The sequence below is a fragment of the Sus scrofa genome, chromosome 5, assembly GCF_000003025.6.
Source record: "Sus scrofa isolate TJ Tabasco breed Duroc chromosome 5, Sscrofa11.1, whole genome shotgun sequence".
Taxonomy (NCBI): domain Eukaryota; kingdom Metazoa; phylum Chordata; class Mammalia; order Artiodactyla; family Suidae; genus Sus; species Sus scrofa.
In genome coordinates, this window is record NC_010447.5 from 1,412,744 (window position 1) to 1,434,336 (window position 21,593).

The 21,593-nt window shown below is 62.9% G+C and overlaps 1 protein-coding gene across 2 annotated transcripts in view; it reads right to left on the minus strand.

Annotated features, from left to right (window-relative positions):
• Positions 287-21,593, minus strand: part of FAM19A5 (family with sequence similarity 19 member A5, C-C motif chemokine like) — a 156,922-nt gene continuing 135,615 nt past the window's right edge. For both annotated transcript variants that reach the window (XM_021091359.1, XM_021091360.1), the window contains exon 4: positions 287-2,255. In XM_021091359.1, coding sequence (XP_020947018.1) covers positions 2,247-2,255 — 9 coding nt within the window. In that variant the 3' untranslated portion in view covers positions 287-2,246. The remainder of the gene's footprint in view (positions 2,256-21,593) is intronic.

Below are 21,593 nucleotides of genomic sequence, written 5' to 3' on the forward strand. Positions count from 1 at the left end.
CCCTCCTGGCTCGGCTGGAGCGCATGGCTTCGGAGGGGACAAAGCCGGACTTAGGCACCAGGCACTGACCACGGGGCCAGGTGCTGGCCACGCACCCAGGGTGAGGCTTCAGGGAGCATCCTCGGGGGCAGGAGGGCCTGGAGGGCCCCCGACTGAGCGTGTCACAGTGGCCCGCTGCCCGAGAAGGAGGCCTCGTCCCCGCTTGTGCTCTGAGCTCGGTCCCCGCCAGCCATGCCGGCCGCAACCCCTCTCCCGGGACACCGCGGCCAGCGAACAGAAGCCATGCTTATCAAAGGATGTTTTCTTTATTTCCATAATTTAGCTGAATCAACACAAAATTGAATACTGTAAAACAAGGGAAAAAATGCTGTAACATCGCCAATCTCCCGGTCTCTGCCCTCCAAGTGTCTGCACCCGCTGTCGGAAGAAACAGGCGAGGAGGGAGGGGGTGGGGATGGCAGAGCGGGCGGGCCGGGGGACCCTGCGGGGCCTCCATCCGCGCCCCCGGAGTGAGCCCAGGCCGGCAGCCTGGGGCGGGCACGCGGGGCAGCACCCCGCTGGGCCACCTCCTCGGTGACGTCAGGTGACGGTGTGACGACCAACCAAACGCCGTCGAAGCCCGGCCCTTCCGGCCTTCACTCCAGGGCACCTACCTCCGGACCTGGAACGGGGCTTAAATAAATGGACTTTCTCTCCTAGCTTTAGTCTATGGGCTGCTGGAACAGCTTCTATAGAGTTTTTTTACTTTATTTTTTTTTTTTAGTAGAACTAGCATAATACTCCGGTTAATTGGCCCCTTAGGTAGTTAACTTCAGCTGAAACCCAGGAAAATAAAGGGACCGCCCAGGTGGCCAGGGGAAGGTAACCTGTCCCCTACGCCTCTGGCCTGGTGACCCCTCCTTGCGGAAGGGCTGTGGGAAAATGGGGGGGCTCGGCCCGCCCCCCGCCATCCCCACCCTCCGACGCGAAGACAGAACGAGCGAAGCGTCGGCGTGGGAAGAAGAGCCGGGCTGCAGACCGCCCTCCAGGTCCACAGACGAGAGAGGGTGAGAAAGAGGGAAACAGGATCCATCTGGAGAGGCGTGTGCGAAGCACTTCCGACTCCGTGTTCACCGGGGCAGAGCTGGGGGGGGGACCACCCCCAAAACCAAGTGGAAAGGAATGGCCCCTCCAGACTCACTGGCCCCGTGGCCATGCTGTCCCTGTGTCCTGGCCCGTCCTCCGCTCGCTGCCCCAGAGGCTGCCCCTCCAGGGTGCTGGGCCCCCCTCTGCCCACCCAGCGCCGTCGGGACCCCCCGGGCCTGGCCCCCCCTCGGGGCGGCCGGGGCCACCCCAGTTATTGTTAAATAGGATTTTCTACAAATATACAACATATAAAAACTGTTAAATATATAACTTTAGGCTTTGCAAAATACATTTAATGATCTCTTTCCAACAGGGGCTACTCGAGTTTTCTTTGATTTGCTTTCTGGAGCGAACGGTGATGGGATGAGACGGCAGTCACGGGAGGCCCAACATGCTCACGGCGAATCCGGGTGACCACTACCGAGGGGCTGCAGAGAGGCGCGTTCGACTGGTCAAACAGAAGAGACCTTGGTACCATCGAGTCCATCTAAGCACAGGGGAGCGGGGTGCGCGCGGCGGGCTGGGCTCCCGGGGGGGCGCGCCCGCGGGCTCCGCGAGGGGACATCGCCGGCCCGTCCCTCGGGGCGGCCGCGTCCTCCGGCCCGTCTCAGGCTGCGCCGCCGCAGTGTTCGTGGGGCGGAGGCCTCTGCGGGGGCCGCCCCCTCCGCCCCGCGGGGGCCGCCAGCATGTCTCTGCCCCGGGCCCCCCCGTCGACCCAGGGACTCTGATGGTGAGGGCGGGTCCGCGGTAAAATAGATTTTGCTCTTTGGTCTATCGAATATACTGGAAGGATAAGAAAATAAAAGCGATTCGGACAGTCTGGGCACAAGGAGAGGGTCAGTCCTCCTCCCTCGGGCTGGCTGGGCGGCGGCAGCCTCCTCCTCTGCCTCCGCGCGGGAGGCGGGCGGCCCCGCTGCGTCCCAGGCCTGGCTCCGCGGGCGGCCGGACAGACTCCGCTCAGGCGTCCGAGGAAGCAGGCTGTCCTTGGCGGGCGAGAGGAATGGAGGGCGGGTGGGTGGCGGAGAACGGGCGGCGTCCGCGGTGGACGGAGGACCGTGGCGGAGCTGCGGCCTCTCCTGGGAGCCAAGGCCACTCCTGAGGCCCCTGCAGGGCTGCGTGTGTCAGGAGACCTGGGGGCAGAGAGAGGAGAGCGGTCAGCCCTGAGGGCAGGAAGGGCCCCCGCGGGGATGGAGGAACCGGGCCGTCCACGAGGCTGGCCTCGCCTGGACGGTGCGCTTGAAAGACGCTAGCAGACCTGCCAAGGACATAAACTGGATTTCAGACCAGAATCCCGGGGGAGAAATCTACCCTTGCCACAGAGAGCGGCCCCTGGGGACACCCCCTTCCTCTGTGTCCTGGGGGGGACGCCCCCGGGCCAGGACAAGAGAACCCCGTCAGCTGCTGGTACGAGCTGCACACCCGCCCTGGCTGGTGAGGGCCCCAGGTGTGGGCGGCACCCCCTGTTCCCCTAAGCATGCCTCGCACTGTTCCTGTACACAGCAGGTGCTGCATAGCTGCAGGGTACAGCGATGGGAACACACGTCTCACCCCCACGGAGCCCCCAGGAGGCTGCAGGGCTGGGTGTCATGTGTGTGCTGGCTAAGGAGGTCCCCCAGCACCCGGAGCCAGCATCCCTGCCCAGCACTGGGCTGTGGTCCTTGCAGGTGCAGGATGTTGTCCCGTGGGAGGCGGTTCCACTGGCTTCTGGGGTCCTTCTCCAGGGACCCCCATGTTGGTCACGTCATAGTCTCCTAAAGACAGTCAGCCAGACCCCAGGGATCCTGGGAGACCCTTGCTCTCCTGGCGGGCTGCCCCTCCCCTGGGGACCACACCGCTGAGCTCCAGCGGGGACAAATGAAAGATGAGTCAGAACTGAGCTGGGGTCTCACCTGTGGGGCCCCACCCCCACCTGCTTGGTGACAAGTGGAACCATCAACCAGGACCAGGGCTTGGCTGGCGGGACCGTGAGGGCCATCCTGCAGGAAGCGGGGGCTGTGTCGTGAGGGTCCCGCTGTCCCCCTGCCTCTGGAGAAGGCATCCAGCCTGGGGTCCCCTCCCCACCTGTGTACCTGAGGGCCCAGGACGCTGCCCCCTCAGCGGCATGGTGACCTTGTGGCCATGACCTCTGCCTCCCTGGTAAAGGCTCCTGGGTAGGGGCTTCTCTGCCCCCTCGGCCCCAGGAGGGCTCCCGGAGCAGCCCCAGCCCCGGGGCCCGGGAAGTCCCACCAGCAGCACTGGCCTTTGCACCCACGGCCAAGCTCGACTGAGACGCTCACCCTGGCCCGGCACCTTGCAGGGGCCTGAGCTTCCCTGTGCTGACCTCCCGGAGGGCCCTGCTCCTCCGGGTTGGACCTTTCTAATGGGTCAGAACCATCGCGGCACCGGGGCTCCCCCCAAAGCCGGGGGCCAGGGTCGTGTCCCCGCCCAGCGCTGTGGAGCTGCCCTCTTTCAGCTGGGCAGCAGTGCTCACTCTGAGGCCCGAGCCTGCTGCCACGGGCCTCGTGACGTTGCCGGGACCCTGTCTGACCATATGGTTTTTGAACCTGCCACGCCAGTGACAACGGAGGCCCTGGAAGGCAAAGCGGCCAGTACCAGGTGACCCACGGGGCCCCTTCCCGGCCTGTGCCCCCAGGAAACTGTCCTCTCCTCCCCAAGGGCCTCCTGGGGGCTGCACCCAGCTTCCTGAAGCCCCGTGGCCAGGTCAGCTGCTCTCCTAGTGTGTGGACAGCCGGCCGCCTGGGGCCACAGCCTCTGTGTGACCTGTGCTGTATCCCCGGGCCTGGAAAGCAGCCGTATCCAGCAGGCTCCGGTTCTGTCCTGGCGCCAGACACCCCAACGTCATGGGGCCATCCTTGGGTCTGCGCTGTCTCTTGGGGACCCCACCCCGATGTGGTCAGACCTGGATGCGCAAAGTCACCTTGTCCTGCGTGATGGGCACATGACAGATGGACACAGGGGCCTGCCCGATGCTGCCCTGTCCCTGTGGTCCCTGGGGCTTGGCTGACACAGCCTCTCGGCAGAGTGACCTGAGCCCCGGTCATTTAGCCTGAGGGCCGAGCTGTGCGCTGTGCACGCAGGGCTCCCTGCGGGGGGCCGTCCCGCCCCTGAGGAACGTACGGGTCCTCCCCCGAGACGGTGAGGTTTCTCTCTGTATCCGGACCCTATAAACCGTCCTTTACAAAACGAAAGGAAACCTCAGGACCCTGCGAGTCCAGGGACAGACACGCTCTTTCTCACTAAGCGTCCCCTTCCGTCTCGGGCCGGGGTGCGTCGTCTGTTTAAGAAGCGCGCTGCCCGGCATCGAGGCCCCGACGTGGAGCTGCAGGCCCGTGATGACCGGGACCCGCACCAAAGAGCTTGACCTTGAAGGCTGTGACCGCAGAGAAAGCAGACAACCCGGGAGAAGCTTCTGGAAAGGCTGTGGCTCACCCCTTCCATGCCCAGCCAGCCATGGGATTGCTTTTCTGGGACCACTTCCCGACCCTCCACGGCCAGCGCACACACCCCAAACCCCTCTTCTCCACAGACCCCAGTGCACGAGAGCGGCTGGACAGGCCCAAGCCGCTGCTGGACTTTAAACAATCCCCGACAGCGTTCGTGCCACGGGTCAGTGTCCTCAGGGAAGCCCGGCCACGGCCGCGGCCACTCTGCTCTGAGGTCTGGGCAGCACAGAAGCGTCTGCACCAGGTGAGGTGTGGCCACCTGACGCCTCTGATGTGTCTCCGACCCTGTTTGCTCGCCGTGTCCACTCCCCTCCCGTCTGTCCTCCCACCCCCAGACCCACCGCTTCATGGGTTCCCGCCGTGGAGCCCCCTCTGCGGGGAGCGGGGGTGGGTCCCGCAGCAGTGAGGTCCCTGTTCCCACCCGCCAGGCTGCTAATCCTCCCAGGGAAGGCCTTGGGGGGCCAGGTGGGGGCACTGGGCACATGGCGAGGCCCTGAGGATGGGCTGTGTGGGGCCTACGCTGGGACCCTGCCCCCTCATGACAGGCGCCCAGGCCCTGCTGCTCCTGCTCTGAAATGAGGCTGGACCTTGCTGTCCCCGAGACTGTGGGCCACGGCTGGCCACCTCCTCCCAGGGCCTCTTAGACCAGGTCGGAGCTCATGTCCAGGGCCCAGTGCTCATGACCTGACACCTGAGGTTACACGGCCCGTGGGCCTCGGTCTCCCACGGTGCACGGCCCCACCTCCTGAGTCCGTGTCTCTAAACTGTTTGAGCAGAGCTGACGGAGCAGCTCCAGGAAGCAGCTCTAACCCGACAACGAGAAGCTGACCTGGGGGCCCTGGAGCAGGTGGGGCGGAGGCCAGCCTCCCGCAAATGGGGCTCCGGCTGCCCGGAACCGCTGTGTGAGCTGCCCATACCCTTCCCTGTCCCCGTCCAGAGGGGTGAGGGTGTCTAGGAGCTGCTGCCAGGCTGCAAGACGGGCCATGCTCGGTGCCCGCTCTGAAGTCTAGGCTGATGTCCTGCTCCTGCCACGTGGCAGGTCCCAAGACACCTGCCAGGCCAGGCTCGATGCCCCAGGGCCGGGGGCTGGAGCAGGGCCCGTCCACAACCCGACAGGCTCCGGTGTCTTTGCCGGAGCAGAAAGGCAGCATCCAGCAGGGCCAGCAAGTCCTGACCCAGAACAGCCTGGACAAACTGCCAGGAGAAGCAGGTGTGGACAGACCCCAGCCCGGCTGATGGCCGCTGGTCAAGCCAGGGACATGCGTGCTCCTCCTGGGGGGGTACCCAGCCAAGATGTGGCCACAGACAGCTCGCTGCCCTCCTGCCCAGGACAGACCTCTGTGGGCCTCCCAGGCCTGGCACCAGCTCTTCGCATGGCCTGGGCTCAGGTTCCCTGTGGACGGGTCCAAGCGGGGTCTCCCTGGACCTGGCTGCCCTGGCGCTGGGGGAGAGGTGCCTCTGCATCAGAACCCGGGGCAGACAGGCCAGTTTCTGCCTCACGGGCCCTTGCCAATGCCTGAGGGGTGGACGCTGCAGGGACCATGGCCCACGGAAGTCCCCACATCACCAGCAAGGGGCAGCTGTTGCCCCAAATGACCAGACGTTTGCTGCGATGGAAAAAAGCTACTGCTTCCAGGGCCCGGGGTGACTTCTGCAAATGCCAACCTGCGGTTGACGCGTCCAAAACATGCCCTGCGGATGCTCTGGTGGCAGCTGTCCTCTGGTCAGCAGATGCCCAGAGAGGTCAACCGAAGGTCCCCAAGTTGTTTTCCTATGGGAGGGGCTGCTCTAGAAAAGAGCTGGGCCTGGCGCCCCAGACCCCAGTTGGGGCCACCGAGACCCGTGTTTATCCAGGGATGAGGCCGAAGCCCATCCCACCCCCGCAGCCGCGGCCGGAATCCACGAGCCTGAGTGGGGGGAGAGTGTGTGTGAAGCGACGCCACCTCCCTTGACAGGGTGGCCCCCACGACGTGTCCCCCCCGGGTGAGGGGAGCGACGCTGCGGGGTGGGGACCACAGCCGTGACTCGGCGGCCCGGCCCCTGGACCTCGTCTCCTGCGCAGGAGCCTTGCTCTGGCTGCTGGAGGACTGTGACGCGGGACCCCAACCCGAACCTGGAAAGACCTGGCCCCGAAGGAGGTGCCCGACCCTCAGTCCCTCGACCTGGCCCGGAAGCCACAGGAGTGAAGGGTCCTGGTCCTCAGGCGCCCTTCGCCGTCACCCCAGCCACCAAGGAAGCGCGTTCTGGAAACCGAGCGGACGCAGTGGCACCTGCGATTCCCGCCTCCCCGATGGCAAACACCCGCCTGGCAGAGAAAACAAGTCAGAAGCGACGGAAAGGAAGGCTTTCCCAGCAAAGGCGAGCTGGGGGTGGCCTTTAAGCAGGACAGACGTTCCGGGGTGACGGCTCCCCCCACGGCTCTGGGAGGCTGTGGGGAGGCAGCGCTGGCGGTTGGCGAACCCACACGCAGAATCTGTCATCACTGCTTCCAAGGGTCTTGGCCACACTGAGCCTTCCCGGCCACCTCCCGACCCCAGAACCCGCGAGTGTGACCTGATCTGGAAATCAGGTCTCTGCAGATGCGACGAAGGTGAGGCGAGGTCGCCCTGGTTTCGGCGGGTCTTGGCCTTGGACAGGCACTTCGGGACACAGATACGAGAAGACAGCAGGGAACCAGAGGGGCAGGGCAGGGCCTGGGTGGTGCCCGGGACGCCCAGGCCCCAGAGCCGAGACAGTAAACTCCTGCGGTTTCAGGCACCCAGCTTGTGAGAGCATGGTGGGCACCCCTGGAAACCCAAGCACCCCAAACGACACCAATGCTGGGATGAGAAGCTGACCACAGGTATCTCGTGGGGCTGGATGGGGGTCCAGCTCTGCTGCCTCCATTGTCTCAGGTCCCCTGGCTCGGGGTCAGAGCGCCTTTCCCAGGGCGCACCAGCTCCCAGCTTGGCGTGGGGGCCCCCCTGCTGCCCAGCGCGGCCCAGCACGGAGAGCAGGGGCCTCTCCCGAAGCCACCTCTGGCCCCCTGGCCTCACAGCACCGGCTCCCGGCAGAGACTCTGCCTCCGGAGAAGTTTCGCCCTGAGCACCAGCACGTGCCAGCTCCGGCGGCAAAGCCTGGGCTCCTCCTGCCCACCCCCACCCCACCCGCCCCGCCCGCACCTGCCACTTCATGCCTCCTGCAAACGCCACCCTGGACGCTGCATCCTCCCACGAACTCCGCTGGCAGGCACGTTCCCTGGGGAGGGTGGTGCTCCTGAGACGCGCTCAGGGCTTCTAGAGCCCAGGAGGGCCCGGCACGCGGTCCCAAGGGAGGGAGAGGCCCGGCCACCGGCTTCCCACCAGGGAGCAGACCTCCTGGGATGTCCTGCTGGAGAAAGTTCCGGAACGGACTCTGGACTCTGTCTGCACTTTGAGCCTCTGCTTCGAGTGTCGCTGTACGGTGTTGAGCCACTACATTCAGAGGAGAAAGAGAGGCTTGGCTCCAAAAGCAGGTCTGGAGGCCGAAGTCCAGACTGTATCTCGTGCGGCTAAAGGCAAGGGCCCCGCCGCCAGGCCTCCGGGAGCCCCGGTCCCGGCCTCTCCCAGCACCTCGTGCCGGGGCCTGGGCTCCCGGCCTCCAGCTCCAAGCCAGCGGCCAGCCTCTCCTCTCTCTCCACCTCCGCCACACGGCCTCCTCTGCTGCTCAGTTCTGCCCCCTCCCTCTTAGAGGCACACTGTGGTGGCATGCAGGGGACCCCCAGGTGAAGTCCCGAGATCTCGAGACCCCTAACGGCAAGTCACCGCTGCGGGGTCCCCTTTACATGTCAGGCCAGTCTCCAGACCCTGGCACGGCCTAGCTTCTCGTTCCAGAAAAAAAATTTCTTGAATCTGATACAGGGAAATTGTATTTCTATCTTTACAATGATTTGCTTCTCTTCTCTGGCTCATGATTATCTTTCTTGGAGTGTATCTTTGGAAAGAAGTTTCTAGAACATCTGGACCCGGCTGGGTCTAGTGGGCCACGGGTTCTCTTTCTCCTGCGCGGCCTCCTTATGGACCAGCTGCACTGCTTCCTCCTGGGGGAGGGAGGACAGCATCCTTAGAGCCCGTGGCTCGTGCTCGCGGACCCTGGCATGCAGCCAACAGCAGGGGTGGCCCGGGTTGTGACGCTGGGAAAGGAACAGAGGTGACAGGATTCTGCACAGGGACAGGCCGGCGTCTGTGCCAGGCTGTCCCCTGATGGGAGATGGGCCTTCGGCTCCGACAGTGCTCCGCAAGTAGCCGTTAGGGGGACGACTTCCCGGACGGTCCCGTGGCAAGCGACCGCCCGGCCTGCCCCCGTCAGGGCCTGGACCAGCTCTGAGGGCCTCATCCTCAGCTTTTAGGTAAGAGAAGCCCTCCTTAAAAAAGAGTTATTGCAAAGGCCTCAGAGATGCCAGGCGCTGACTAAATACCCGGAGACAAAAGGGCCCCGCAAAACTGACTAGAGCCCCTCAGGCATTTGAGAAGGAGCACAGATGCCAGCATGTTTGCACGCAGCGGATCCCCTGTGCCCTCCAGGCGCAGCGAGGGACAGCCCACCCCCCGGGGCAGCCGAGGGGAAACGGGCCTCAGTCCCACAGCATCGAGGACAAGGAGAGAGAGCCCAGGGCCCAGAGCAGGGCTCTTCCCGGGAGCCTCAGGTGAGACGTGGCCCCGCCCACACCTGGGTTTCCACCCAGGGAGACCTGGGCAGAGCGGGCTGGCCTCTGACCCGACGAGCGCTGGGCTGCGCGATGGCCAAGCTTCTGCTGCCAAAAGCATCGCAGCACAGAAAACCGGTGGGTACCGGCCTTGCATCAGGGAGCCCGGGACCCCGCAGCGACGTGTCCGGGGCTGCCCGGCTCCTGCAGGGACGGACACTGCCGCGTTCCCCTCGGGCCTCACACACACTCCAGTCCGGCCCACACATTAAAGTCATTGAGTCGCTCTACAAGGACTCCGCTCTGCAAGGACTCTGCTCTGCAAGGACTCCTTCACGGCCTCCCTAGAGGATACGCAAGTGAAGGGGCCAGGCCATGTGCCAATGAAGCTTTGTCTGCAAAAATCAGCAGGGGCCGCATCTGGCCTGCAGCGTTGGGCGACCTCTGATCCGTCCCAGAGCTGGCGCGTGTCTGTGAACGCTGACGGCTGCACCACCTGCAGAAGCCACGCTCATGACGGGCCCGATGTAACAAAGTCCCTTGTTAGTTCTCAAGGCCCTTCCGGCCACGCTCCACACTCTTCTGGAGTCCTGTTCACCTCGCCTGTAAGCACTGCCGCTTCCATTCTCTCAGGGCAAATAGGCGAGTGCATTTGCCCGAACGTCCCAAGAGGAACCCGTCCCCGGGGACTGCAGGCCGCCTCACCCAGGGCCTTGAGCCTGGGCCTTGAACCCAGTCTGGACGTTGCAGCTTCATTGCAACGTCGGCTCTGCTTTCAGGTGGACACCGGGTCCCGGGGAGGCCCCCGCCCCCAGCGTGGGGGTCTGCGGCCGTCACTCCTTTGGTATCTTCCCAGGGAGTCAGTCCAGGGCCGGCCTGGTGCCGATTTCAGAACCTACTGAGTGAGAACACACGTGTTATCTGGTCTCCCGATAGGGCCTGTCCTCCTGCCAGCGTCTGAAGTATTAAAAGGTATTTACGTTTCAGATACACACCTACTGCACGGGGGCCTCGCTTTGTTCTTTTCAAGGACCGCAGAAGGCAGCCTGCTGTCATTTTGCGGAGGTACAGGCGGCGTGGGCCCCGGCCACCGCTCCCCTCAGAGGCGGGGCTCCCTGAGATGCATCTGCGCCCCGAAGACAGTGCCTGGTCCTGGAGACCGCGGGGCGCTTTGCTGAAGGCACCCAGTGCCCGGGGCGGCCCCAGCCCACACCGCAGGCTCCACAGTTTCTCCTGAACAAGATGACTTTTCTAACTTTGCGGACCCGTTCTGGCCTCAGGGTTTCAATGGTTCCTAAAAGGAACGGGGTAATTTTCCACTCTCCAGTTTAGGGGGAAAGACCTGTCCCCGGAATGTTTTCCAGGACACGCCAATTAAAACAGCTTGGTCTGGAATTTTTACACTAGAGAATATTAACATTGTCCTGCTCCTTTAGTTATTTTTGGTAATTCCCCCCCGGAAAAATCACATATTTAATCAAATTTCCACATGCGGGGATCAGCAGACTGGCCGTGCGTGCCCTCGCGGATGTCGTGAGCCCCCGATGCGTGCCGATGTCCCCTTCCTCCTTGCAGATTTATTTTCTAACTTAAAAAAAAAAAAACCTTAGACGTGACAGAGGTAAAAATGCATTTTTATAATTTTGCCAGAGAGGCAAGGATCAAGTCCATATCTGTACAAAAATCATGAATATTTCTTCATCATCCAGTTTTTCCCTCTTTTTGAAGGGAGCCTTCTCCAGAGCTTGGCGTCTTCATTTTCATTCTTTCTGAGTTAAAAAACCAAGTCTGTTAAGATACAAGGACATGGCGGAGTCCACCCTTTCCTGTTCCCGCAGGTGCAGCGTGTAATTCTCATTTAACCAGAACGCAGACGCACAGATGGCACGGTCCTTTAGGTGCAGGCCCGTTATCCCGAGTAACGAGGCTGATGTTCCAACTCCTTCGGTCCTGCCGGTGGCCCTAGGAAGCGGGAAAGAGCATTCTGCCCATTTTATAGATGCAAAAACCGAGGCACGGGGAGCGAAGCCACGTGGTGAGTGGATGATGGCTGCTCTGCCCAGGACGGAGCCGGGAAGACACGGCACATCCTGCACGTGGCGGGTGGCTGTGGCCGCAGGTTTTATTTCCTCCTCAACCCACAGAGGATAGGAAGGTCCTGGCTGCCAGGGTCCTGTTATTTGGGGTAGAGTTTTAAATACATGGTATCGTGACTGGAGAAGAAGGCTGGCACATTCCTCTTCTTAGGTTTAATTAGTCACTTGGATTATAAATATTTGTGTAGAGGCTTCAGAAAGGACAGAAAATTGGAAGCAGCCTGTTTGTATGGTAGATGTTTCATATCTTGCGGCAAGTTTAATCTTGGTGATTTTATTATTCCGAAGTTCTATGCTTCGGTTCTTTTTATTGGTCTTATCAGGGGTGTGTACTTGACCTTAACACCCATTTGAGTTATTTTTTTATTTTTTGTCTTTTTTTGTCTTTCTAGGGCTGCACCTGCGGCATATGGAAGTTCCCAGGCTAGGGGTCCAGTCGGCGCTACAGCTGCTGGCCTACGTCTCAGCCACAGCAACTCAGGATCCGAGCCACGTCTGTGACATGCACCACAGCGCATGGTAACACCGGATCCTTAACCCACTGAGCGAGGCCAGGGACTGAACCCAAATCCTCATGGATACCAGTCAGGTTCTTAACCCGCTGAGCCACAAAGGGAGCTCCCATGTTCTTGCTTCTTTAAGGGGTGACTTTTATGTTCATTAAGGGAATTTTTAATAATGAAGCCGTTTCCCCAGTGACGAAAGTTCCTTCCATCCAAGAGAGGACATTAAGTGACCCTTCTCTTCGTGCGCAGCTGCCCCCAGCCCTGCGGCCACTGTTATGTTAATTTCGCCAGAGGTTACAAATCCGCTTAGTGGGACACGGTGATTCCTCACCGCGTACGTGGTATGTTAAATAGGAGTGTTGCCAATTTTGTGCTCAACTGTGTAACCAGTCACAGAAATGATTTGCATCCAAGTTCCGTGCAGTTAACTGGACTCCATGGTCACCACTGATCGTCTTGCCTCTGACCTACGACCTTTCCAATCACCAGCTGCCCTTCCTTGACTGGCTCCGGGTCATCTTTCATTGACGTTTTTTCAGGAAAGGAACGTGGGCGATGCACTTTCCAAATCCTTGCAACTTTAAAACGTCCTGTGTGTGTCCTTCGTCCAAAACAAGGACCCGAAATGGGACCGAATTCTCAAATAAAACTATTTCTCAACAAATCCCTAGAGTCCGCCCCCCCCACTCTGGTTCTTGGTCCCAGGAGTTCAGAGGCGGCTTATCTGTGCCTTCGAAGGTCTGCGGCCTCGTCCTCCTGCCTCCTCCTTCCTTTTGGCTCCAATACGACCTGGATGCTTAGAGACGGTCCCTCCAGGCACAGATGTCCCACGGACGCCTCGGGCCCGGATGCGTGTGCTGTGTTCGGAGTCTTTCTTGGCAACCGTGTCTCCTCACCCCGACCTGGTTGTCCTTCCCGTTCTCGTCATGGGGCCCGCGCTGTCCCAGGCTGGATTTCCGTCTTCCGTTCCCGCACGGAAGGCCTCTCTCTCTGGCTCCCTTGGCTGCGTCTCCTGTGAACAGTCTCTTGGCCTCAGATCGGTCCAGGTCTCTGGGCTGACGCGGCGGTGACGCCTCACGGACGGCAGTGTCCGCACACATCCCAGGCTCCCCTGATGTTTGGGTGCCTTTGTGTCCGGCCTCTGTTCCGCCCACAGACCTGCGGCTTTGCCTGCATTTCCTCCCAGGCTGCCCTCCCTCCGGCCCCTTTTGCTCCCGCATCACAGAGGTCATGGCCTCTAGTTTCTCTTTGATGCCGACGCGTCTCGGGTGTACAGTTACTTTGATGCCGACGGACTGTGTCCAGGGCTGACCCTGCCTCTGACTCTTCCGCAAGTACTCCCTTCTGGACGGTGTACGTGTTCCTTCACAGACCGCTTGTGGTTCTGCGATGCTTTCTCTGTCCCCTTCAAATAGGCAGAGGCTGGAATGAGCGGCGGGGCCGGGGAGCAAGTCCGTATCCTACTTCCCAGTTCCGGGGGTGGGGAGGCCCCGTCTGCCCCTGGCTGGCTCGCAAGGTCTGGGGGATGTGCGGAGACCCTCGACCATCCTGGGACCCCAAAGATGGCTCCCGGGGGGCAGAGGTAGGGCTGATCCTGCCTGGGAGGTCAGGTCTCTCAAAGCTTCGAGAATGAAGGATGGCGGGGACCACAGCCTCGAGAGCCTCGCTGGCTTCTCCTGCCCCAGGTGGAGACTCTTCCTGCTACCTCGGCCCCTCCGTGTCCTGCTGCTGGAGTCATGTATCCCGAGGGGGTCGGGGGGGCTGGGCGGGCAGCCTCCACCTCTGCCTGCTGGCTTTCTCCCGGCCAGAAGGTTAGGTCCAGGTGCCAGGGGGAGGCCACGGGCTCTTTCCGCCCCTGAGGGCGTCTTGGTCACAGCCGAGGCTCAGAGGACAAAGCAGAGGGGAGGTGCCCTCTCCCGCGCAGCAGCGGCGGGTCTCACCCGCTCTTTCCTCCAGCTCGCCAGACAACTGCTGCTGCTCTTAGTTCAGAAAACACCTGACGCTGGAAGCAGAGGCGGTTCAGCCCCGATGCTGCATCTGGCACCGTGTTAGTCCAGAGAGCCCTGGCCGCTTCCCCACAGACCGGGCACAGGGACCAGACTCCGGTCTCTCCTCCAAATGCTGGGGAAGCTTGTCTCGCCGCGGTTACTGGGAAGCGGGAAAGGGCATCCCCGTGCCTGGGCTTCCCGTCCATCACATGCCCACCTGCCCACGAAAGCCGAGGCCACACAGCCATGTCTGCACAAGCCCGACGCAACCCCAATACGCAGTGGGGAGACCCCACCCCCCACGTCTGGGTGGTCCCTCTCCGCGGCACCGAGGACCAGAGGGGCGGGGGGCAAGAGTGTCGCTTCATTCCGAGGCCCGCTGGTAATGTGGGCACTGCAGAATGGTCCAGAAAGTGCCGCACAAGGAAAATAACCGTCCTTTTCCTCAGAGGCTCCCCTGGGCTTTGAGAGGTTTCCCACCGTTATTTCCCTTTCCCCAAACCCCAAGGACGTGAGTCCCCTGGGCAGGCGCACCCCTCCCGCAAATGAGGAAAGAGGCCCAGAGCAGTGCCGGGGGCTCCTGCAAGGCCACCCCCAAGTGTGGTCGCACTTGTCAGGCCCGGAGGCGGGGGGAGGACGTGCCATCCGGCAGCAGCTCGAGCACCAGGCGGTCACACCAGGCAGCGCGGATCCCACGTGAGGCCAGCGAGCCCGGGATTACACTCCGGCTCGGGAGGAGGGGCCGGGACAGAGCCGTAGCGGTGACAGTGCTCCCGTTGGTACCCCGCCCCCGGGCCCTCTGTCACCTGGCGAATCTCAGGTCCATAGGGAGCTGATGTTTAAAGCATCTGGATTGAGACACAGGTCTTTGCCTTTCATTTTTCAAGATTGGTCTTTAACAAACATCGATGCTGAATCTCACGCCCACTGCGGTGCCCGGAAGCCATCGGGAGGGTTGGGAGCCGAGCCCACCCTCTTGGAGCTGCTGTGTGGACAGGGGGCTGCGCTGGGGACAGCAGGTCACACGGGCAGGGAGCGGGCAGAGCAGGGAGACACAACCACAGGGAGAGGTCAGCGTGACCAGACGCTGGGATGCGAGCGGCAGGTGGGGTGGGGGTGGGGGTGGAGTGGACGCCACGGGCCCCACGACCTGAAACCGGGTAGGAAGGACCCTGGCCCAGGGGGTTTCGGCACCTGCTGACCTAACCTCCGTCTCAACACACCTCAGACTTCACGGTAAAGAGGGATCAGATTTCCCTTTGTCTTTTATGAAAAACGAAGTCGCTAGGCAGTGAAATGTCACATCCAAGATGACAAGGACATGGTAAACCCACAGGAGAAAAGCACGCTTTCAACGACTTTGCTGGGATTCCTGCCCAATTAGCTCATGAAACGTGGAATCAACAACAAATCGTGTTAAACAGCTCTCCTGGGCCCTGGGGAGGACACTGAATTTTATCCATCCAGGGAAGGCTCGCCTTGACAAGATGCAAACACGCGAGCTTGCAGGACCGCAGGGCACTGCTGGCCGGGCACGGGCCTGGGGGAGGGGGGCAGGCAGAAGACAGCCCGCGGCCGGCGTGGCGGGCAGGCTGACTGGGGCCATGCTGGGAGCACACGTGTGACAGCCTGTCGTCCCGTTCAGTGAGGCTTTCCTCTGCAGGTCCCCGTTCAGCCACCACCTGACCTTGCGTTCTAAGCAGTGGCCACCCCTGGAGCCGTTCCAGGGGGTCCTCCCTGCAATGGGGGCCCGTGATGCTCCCCCCCGAACCTCAGCACCCCACACGGAGCCCAAAGGATGGAGGCGGGGATGGGGGGTGGGGGAACGGAGATGGATCACGTGACCCAGCCGCCTGTGCATAAGTCCACCCCCAGGACGGATGGAGGGTCCGACCTCAACTGACTCTGCCTCTGCCCTGCCCCGCCGACCGCCTGCCACCGCAGTGGTGTCAGGAATACCCCAAGCCCACGTGGTGGCCCGTCCGGCGCCCACTGGCGTTTTCCACTGGACGCATTTCCTCGTATCTCCATCCTCGCCACTTATGTGTTTAAAGTGACTCAAAGGAGGGCGACGTGAAGGAGACTCGAGACCGAGGCGGCACAAGGACTGCAAACAGCCGCTGCGCGTCATGCCCCTGTGACGAACCTGGACGAGAGTGGACGGAAGCACCACGGGTTCGGTCAAACCCGGTCTTGTCTCCGGGCTCCTTTCTGCGGAGACGTGAAGGACGTCGGCGCTCGCGTGCGGCGGGGCGGGCCGCCCCGTCTGGGTTCCCACCCAGAGTCTATTAAGACGTCTGGCTATTAGCGCCTGACGAATGGCACTGACTCGAGGGGAGACAGACGCAGGGCAGACAGGGCTCGGGTGACGACGGTGCTTCTCACTGTCGGGAGGAGCGGGACGTGCAGGGGCCGAGCTCCTTCTGGGTGAGGCCCACCCTCCGCTCACCTCCCCACCCTTTAACCCACCCCGGGAGGGTCCCGACCATTCCAGGGGGCTCCGTGGGGGACAGACGGAGGTCCAGCCTGGGTTGGGGCCCAGCTGTCCCAGAGTCCCTGTGGTGGTGGGGGGCCTTCCGACCCACTGTGCCCCTTCCCAGCCCCTCTCCCCAGCCCCTCATCAGGCTCTGAGCACCCACCAAAAACTCTCACCCATCAAATTCCAGAAGGCAGACGGCCCCTTCTGGGCCCTGCCTGAGGGGCCGCTCAGCCAGACCTCACGGCTCAGCCGCAGCTCCTCTGTCCCTCCGTCCTGTCCCCGAGCCACCCAGTGCCAAGCCAGGAGAGCCAGGCGGGACGACATGAATCACGATTCCCGGACTCTCCCTGGGGGGAGCCTGGGGCCAGGGGTCCCATCACCCCCCAACCCCGGCACCTGGCAGAAGACCACGGCCTCATCCTGGGCGCCCCCACCCCCAGCCCTCGTGGCCACGGTCCCGCGGGCGTTGGCTGCGGGAAGGCAGGGCCTGGGTAGGGCTGCAAGCGGGACCTCCCGCACGGTTGGCCAACAGGTGAAATCCTGCTTGTCAAACAGATCAGACCAACGGCTATCCTTCTCGGCCTCACGTGTGTGCACCTACCCCTCCGGGGCCGCTGCCCCTAAGCGGGACCATCTCCCACAGACTGGACTTGGGACTGTCCGACAGGGCCCTCTGTCCCCTCCTGAGTCCTGATGACGAGGTCTCGGGCCCACGCTGCCTCCTGCACCTGGTCTCAGGCCCTGGGCTCAGGGGCTTGGCCCGCAGAGGACAAGGGCCCAGCGGGGGTCTCCTCACCTACTTTCAGGTTCCCGGGGGCAGGCGGGGCCAGGCGTGATGCGGCCTGGTCCCCCCGCTGGGCAACGGGATCCAAGCTCCCCCTCTGCCACCGCCTCTGGGCTCCGGGGCCTCCCAGGAGGCAGCCGGGCCTCCAGTCGGGACAGCTCAGAGGGCGCAACAGGGTGTGTTTCTCTGAGACAGGAGCCCCCCTGCCCCCGGGGGGAAGCCCCTCTGCAGGAGGCACCTGGGGGCCGTGAACCCCAGCCCCCCCACCCTGCAGAGGATGCCGGGCGCCCCAGGAGGGGAACGGGACAGAAGGGGAGGTCCGGGCCAGGAAGGCCCCCGCATACGGGGCGGCCGGGACTCCGCGGGGCCGGGACACCTGCCTGGCTGACCTGGCATATCCTCAGGACGGGCCAGCTCTTCTTCCCCAAGAAACAGAGAAGACCGGCCAGCGGGCGGCCGGTCATGGCCTGGTCCTGGGCTCCGGATCTGTCTCCTTTTACTGGTTTTCAGAAGGAGACGTGGGAAGGAAACTCTGTCCTCCCTCCTCCCGGAGGACCGTCCAGCTACAGCTTCCAGGCTGGGGTCTCCCCTCCCCGCAACAGCCTGGGTGGCTGGCATGGAATCCCCGGGTCCCAGACCCGGGAAGGCCCGGCTGCTGCTGGCCGGCCCGGAGCTCTTGGGCGAGAAGCCGGATGCATGACGGCCAACTCTCGGGACGTGACCTATTTTTTCCCTCCGCGTTTTTAGGATGCTTTTTCATCTCCGGTGGCCTGAAGTGTCCCGCTGCTTCGCCTCGGACCGGCCTTTCTGCATCCCTTTCGGCCGGCGGCGCGTCCTCACACACAGGAAACGCAGGCTTTGAGTGCTGGGAGTGTGTGTAGAAAGTGCCTCTTTGATGGCGCCTTCTTCCTTCCCTCTATTTTTGGATCTGCGTTTTTAGACCGCCTGGATCGATCTTCTCTCTTTTTTCTCCTTTCCTCCTTCCGGCTTGTTTTGTTTTGTTTTGTTAAGTTCTGCTCCTGGCTTTCTGAGAGTTCCTCAATTATACGGACCAAATATTTGCGAGAGGTTTAACAAGTTCTGTCCCACACACACCCGCAGGTGTGCACTAAGTCTGCAAAGACGCACCCACACATCACGTGCGTGTAATTTCCAGAAGCACGTCCTTGTCTTCTCACAGCTTTTAACTAACTCCTCGTTTCAGGAAGCTTCTGCCTCGTAACCAGCAGCACCCAGACTCAGGTGGGCCTGGTGGGTCCCTCTCTGCGTCTGTACAGAGGCCTCTTTGCTGCCTCTGCCGCTTCGTCCCCTCCACGTCCCAACCCCTCCCGGGGGCTCCGGCTTGTCCCCTCCCTCCTCGGGGGTGCTGTGCTCCCACGCGTCGAGGATCCTGGTGCTGGGCCCCCCACGATGGACAGCGGGCTCCACAGGGCCTCGGACCCCCGCTCAGAGCACCCGGCTTTCTGCCCTGGGCTGGGTGGTCTAGCGGGGGAGTGGGGACCTCCCCAAATTCCTGTCCCCCTGGAACCTTGGAACACGACCTTCTTTGGATCAGGACGTTTCAGGATGGCGTTAGGGGTCTTGAGATGAAGGCTCTTCCTGGGACTCTTCCCTCCAGGAGAAGCTCTGAGCTTTCCCGAGGCCCAGAGACATGGGCCCCTGGGGGGAGGGGACACTGGGCCTGCGGGGCGGCCTGGACGGGGGAATGGTCCCTAGGAGGGTGGCCCACCAGAGGGCAGTGCCCGCCGCCCGCCCAGGACAAGGGCGTGGCGGACAGACGCTCCGCTTGCGAGCGGCGTCAGTGCGGCGTCTCAGCCCAGGGGAAGCTGGAGCCGCCTCGTGCCTGGACATCCTGAGCGTCTGTCCCTGGCGCGTGCCGACCCGAGAGCCAGGCACTGGCTCGTGACCTGGTGAGGGAGGCAGAAGGGGCTGGCCGCGGGCAGCCGGCCCCGCTGCCAGGACTCCGGTGGAGCTGCGCACCCCCTCCTGGTGTCTAAGGGCCCCAGGTGCCTGTCCGCACCTCCGTGGCCGGCACTGCTGGGTCTGGGACGCCCGGGTCGGGGTGAATTCCCACATCCGGGCAGGTCCTGGGGAAGGGCTTCTAAGGTTCTGGGTTTCTGTGATTCCCAGTTCCCGAGCCGACCACACAGACGCCCCAGAGGGCCCCTCGCCCCCCGGCAGGTGTCCCAGCAGCACAGAATTCAAATGCGGTGCTTAATAGCCAGCTGGCCTGTTCCGACCTAGGAGGTGGAAGCAGCTACCACGCAGGTTCTTCACTGCATCACCCTGGCACATGTGGGGGTGGGGCATGGACTGGACGCTCCCGAGTGCCACCGATGCTGGTGCCACCCCAGCCACTCACATCTGGACAGAAGTGGCGAGAGGGCAGGAAGACGTTCTGCCCTTGGGGGCCCTTGCTCCCACCTGGGACCCCAGCCTTCCCCTGCCCTTCTGCCAGCCCCCAGCCTGCTAAGAGCAGAGCTGCGTGGGCACCAAGGAGGCGGCTGCTAGTGACCTTGGGGAGGGCCTGGGATGTCCATCTGGTCACCTTGTCCAGTGCAGACCAAGGGGGCAAAGAGAGAGTGAAGGCAGTGCCTGGAACAGAGACGGCGGGAGCCACAGACCCCAGGTCCTCCGGGTCCCCCAGGACATGGGTCCCCAGCTCTCCAAGGCCACCTGCTCTGGAACGCCCATCACCCCGCCTTGTGATGCCTGTGTGCTTTGAGCAACAGCTTTCACCCTCAGGACGCAGGGTCGGCTGGGACACCTTTATTCTCTTTCTTCCTCCTTTTAAATGCAGACCACGGTCCGCTAAGTTCATCTCGCCATCTGCCAACGGGATGGGACCTGCGCAGAGGGAAGCAGTGCCCTGTAGGAAACGCAAGCCTGAGCACACGCCCGGGGGTGGGCTCAGCTGATCGGAGAGCCATCTACCACGCGTGCACACCCGTGGAGGCGCTGAGCGGGAACGGGATGGCGGGGCCACGAGGCCTGCCCCGGGCAGCTCCCAGTGTGGGGGGGCCTCGGAGGCGGGAGCGGCCGCGGGCACGTGGAGAAGGAGTGGCGTGTGAGCAGGGAGACTGCGTGTCTGGGTGTGGCCAGGCCCCGGGGGCCCCGGGCTGAGAACCTGGCAGCCGGGATAGAACGAGTGGGCGGGGGGCCACGTACTCCCAAGGCCCCTTAAAGCCCACGTCTCGGGAAGCCGAGTCACGGCAAAACGCGGAACCCTGCAGCGCTAAGCGGCCCTTGGTAAGAGGACACAGATACAGCCACGGAGCAGGGATGGCACGTTCCAGGGAGTTTGGCTCAAAAGTTCAAGGAACCTTTGCTTTTTATTGTTTACAGCCACATCCGCGGTTATGCCAGTTCTTGGGCCCCCGATGGAATCCGAGCCACAGCTGCGGCAACGCCAGGTCCCTTGGCTCCCTTACCCCCCGCGCGGGGCCGGGATTGAACCTGTGCCTCTGCAGCACCTGGAGCCGCTGCAGCTGGATTCCCAACCCACTGCGCCGCGGTGGGGGCTCCTCAACGAGCCTTCTAAGAACGCTGTGAAAATAGGTCACCACGGGCGGGGGTGTCTATGAGAACGGACACCCTCTTCAGGCACTTGGAAAGAGGACAGAGCCCACCGGTCCCCTAGCGCTGTCACCAGCCGCTCCGTGGGATCGGCCACCCCGAGTGCCCGGGACCCACTTCCTGGGTGGCGGTGTGACACGGCGGCTGGAACACAGGAAGGAGGTCCCGTCCACCTGCCGAAGGAGGGCCGTGCCTCCAGGTGTCAGCGCTGCCTTCCCAGGGAGATGTGGCCCAGGTAGGCAGGTGCTTCCTGTCCGGGCTGACCCCAGGACGGGCAGGTGAGAGAATCGCTTCCGGGCTGGAAGCCACGCGGTGCCCACGCAAAGGCAGGGCCGCCTTTGAGGTGGGCTGACCTGGCAGGTTGAAGCCCACCTCCACGGCCCACGGCCCAGGGCATCCGCGTCCCTCAGCCTCTCCGTGCAGTCTGCACAGCTGTAAAACCGAGACGATGGTTCTGAGCAATGAGGCCGCGAGGCTGAAAGAACAGGCACCTTCTCAGCTAAGTTCTTGGGTGGATTAAGGTCTGAGGTGGTGCCCGCAGGGAGAGGGGCCGGGGCTGCCACGGGGCACCCTTTGCATGCAGCTGTCCCCCAGAACCTCCAAGGAGCTGGCAGCACAGGGTTCAGGGAGCAGGAAGGGCTCGGGGGCTTGATGAGAGAGGATGCCTGGGGGGCAGGCCTGACCCCACAGCGACCGCACACCCAGGCCGGTGCCTCCTCCCAAGGCTCGTCTCCTCTGGGCCTTCATCCAAAAGGCCCCCAACATGGTGTCTCCTGCCTTAGGACGGGCTCGGGATTCTGGCGTCCGCACATGGACCCCCAGGCCCCACGGATCCGGGGATGGTGGCCCCGGGGGTCTGGGGTCTGCTCGTCCCCAGGCCTTTGCCTTTCGGGAACAGCATGTAGACGGGAACCCTGGAAAGGCCAGCTGTGC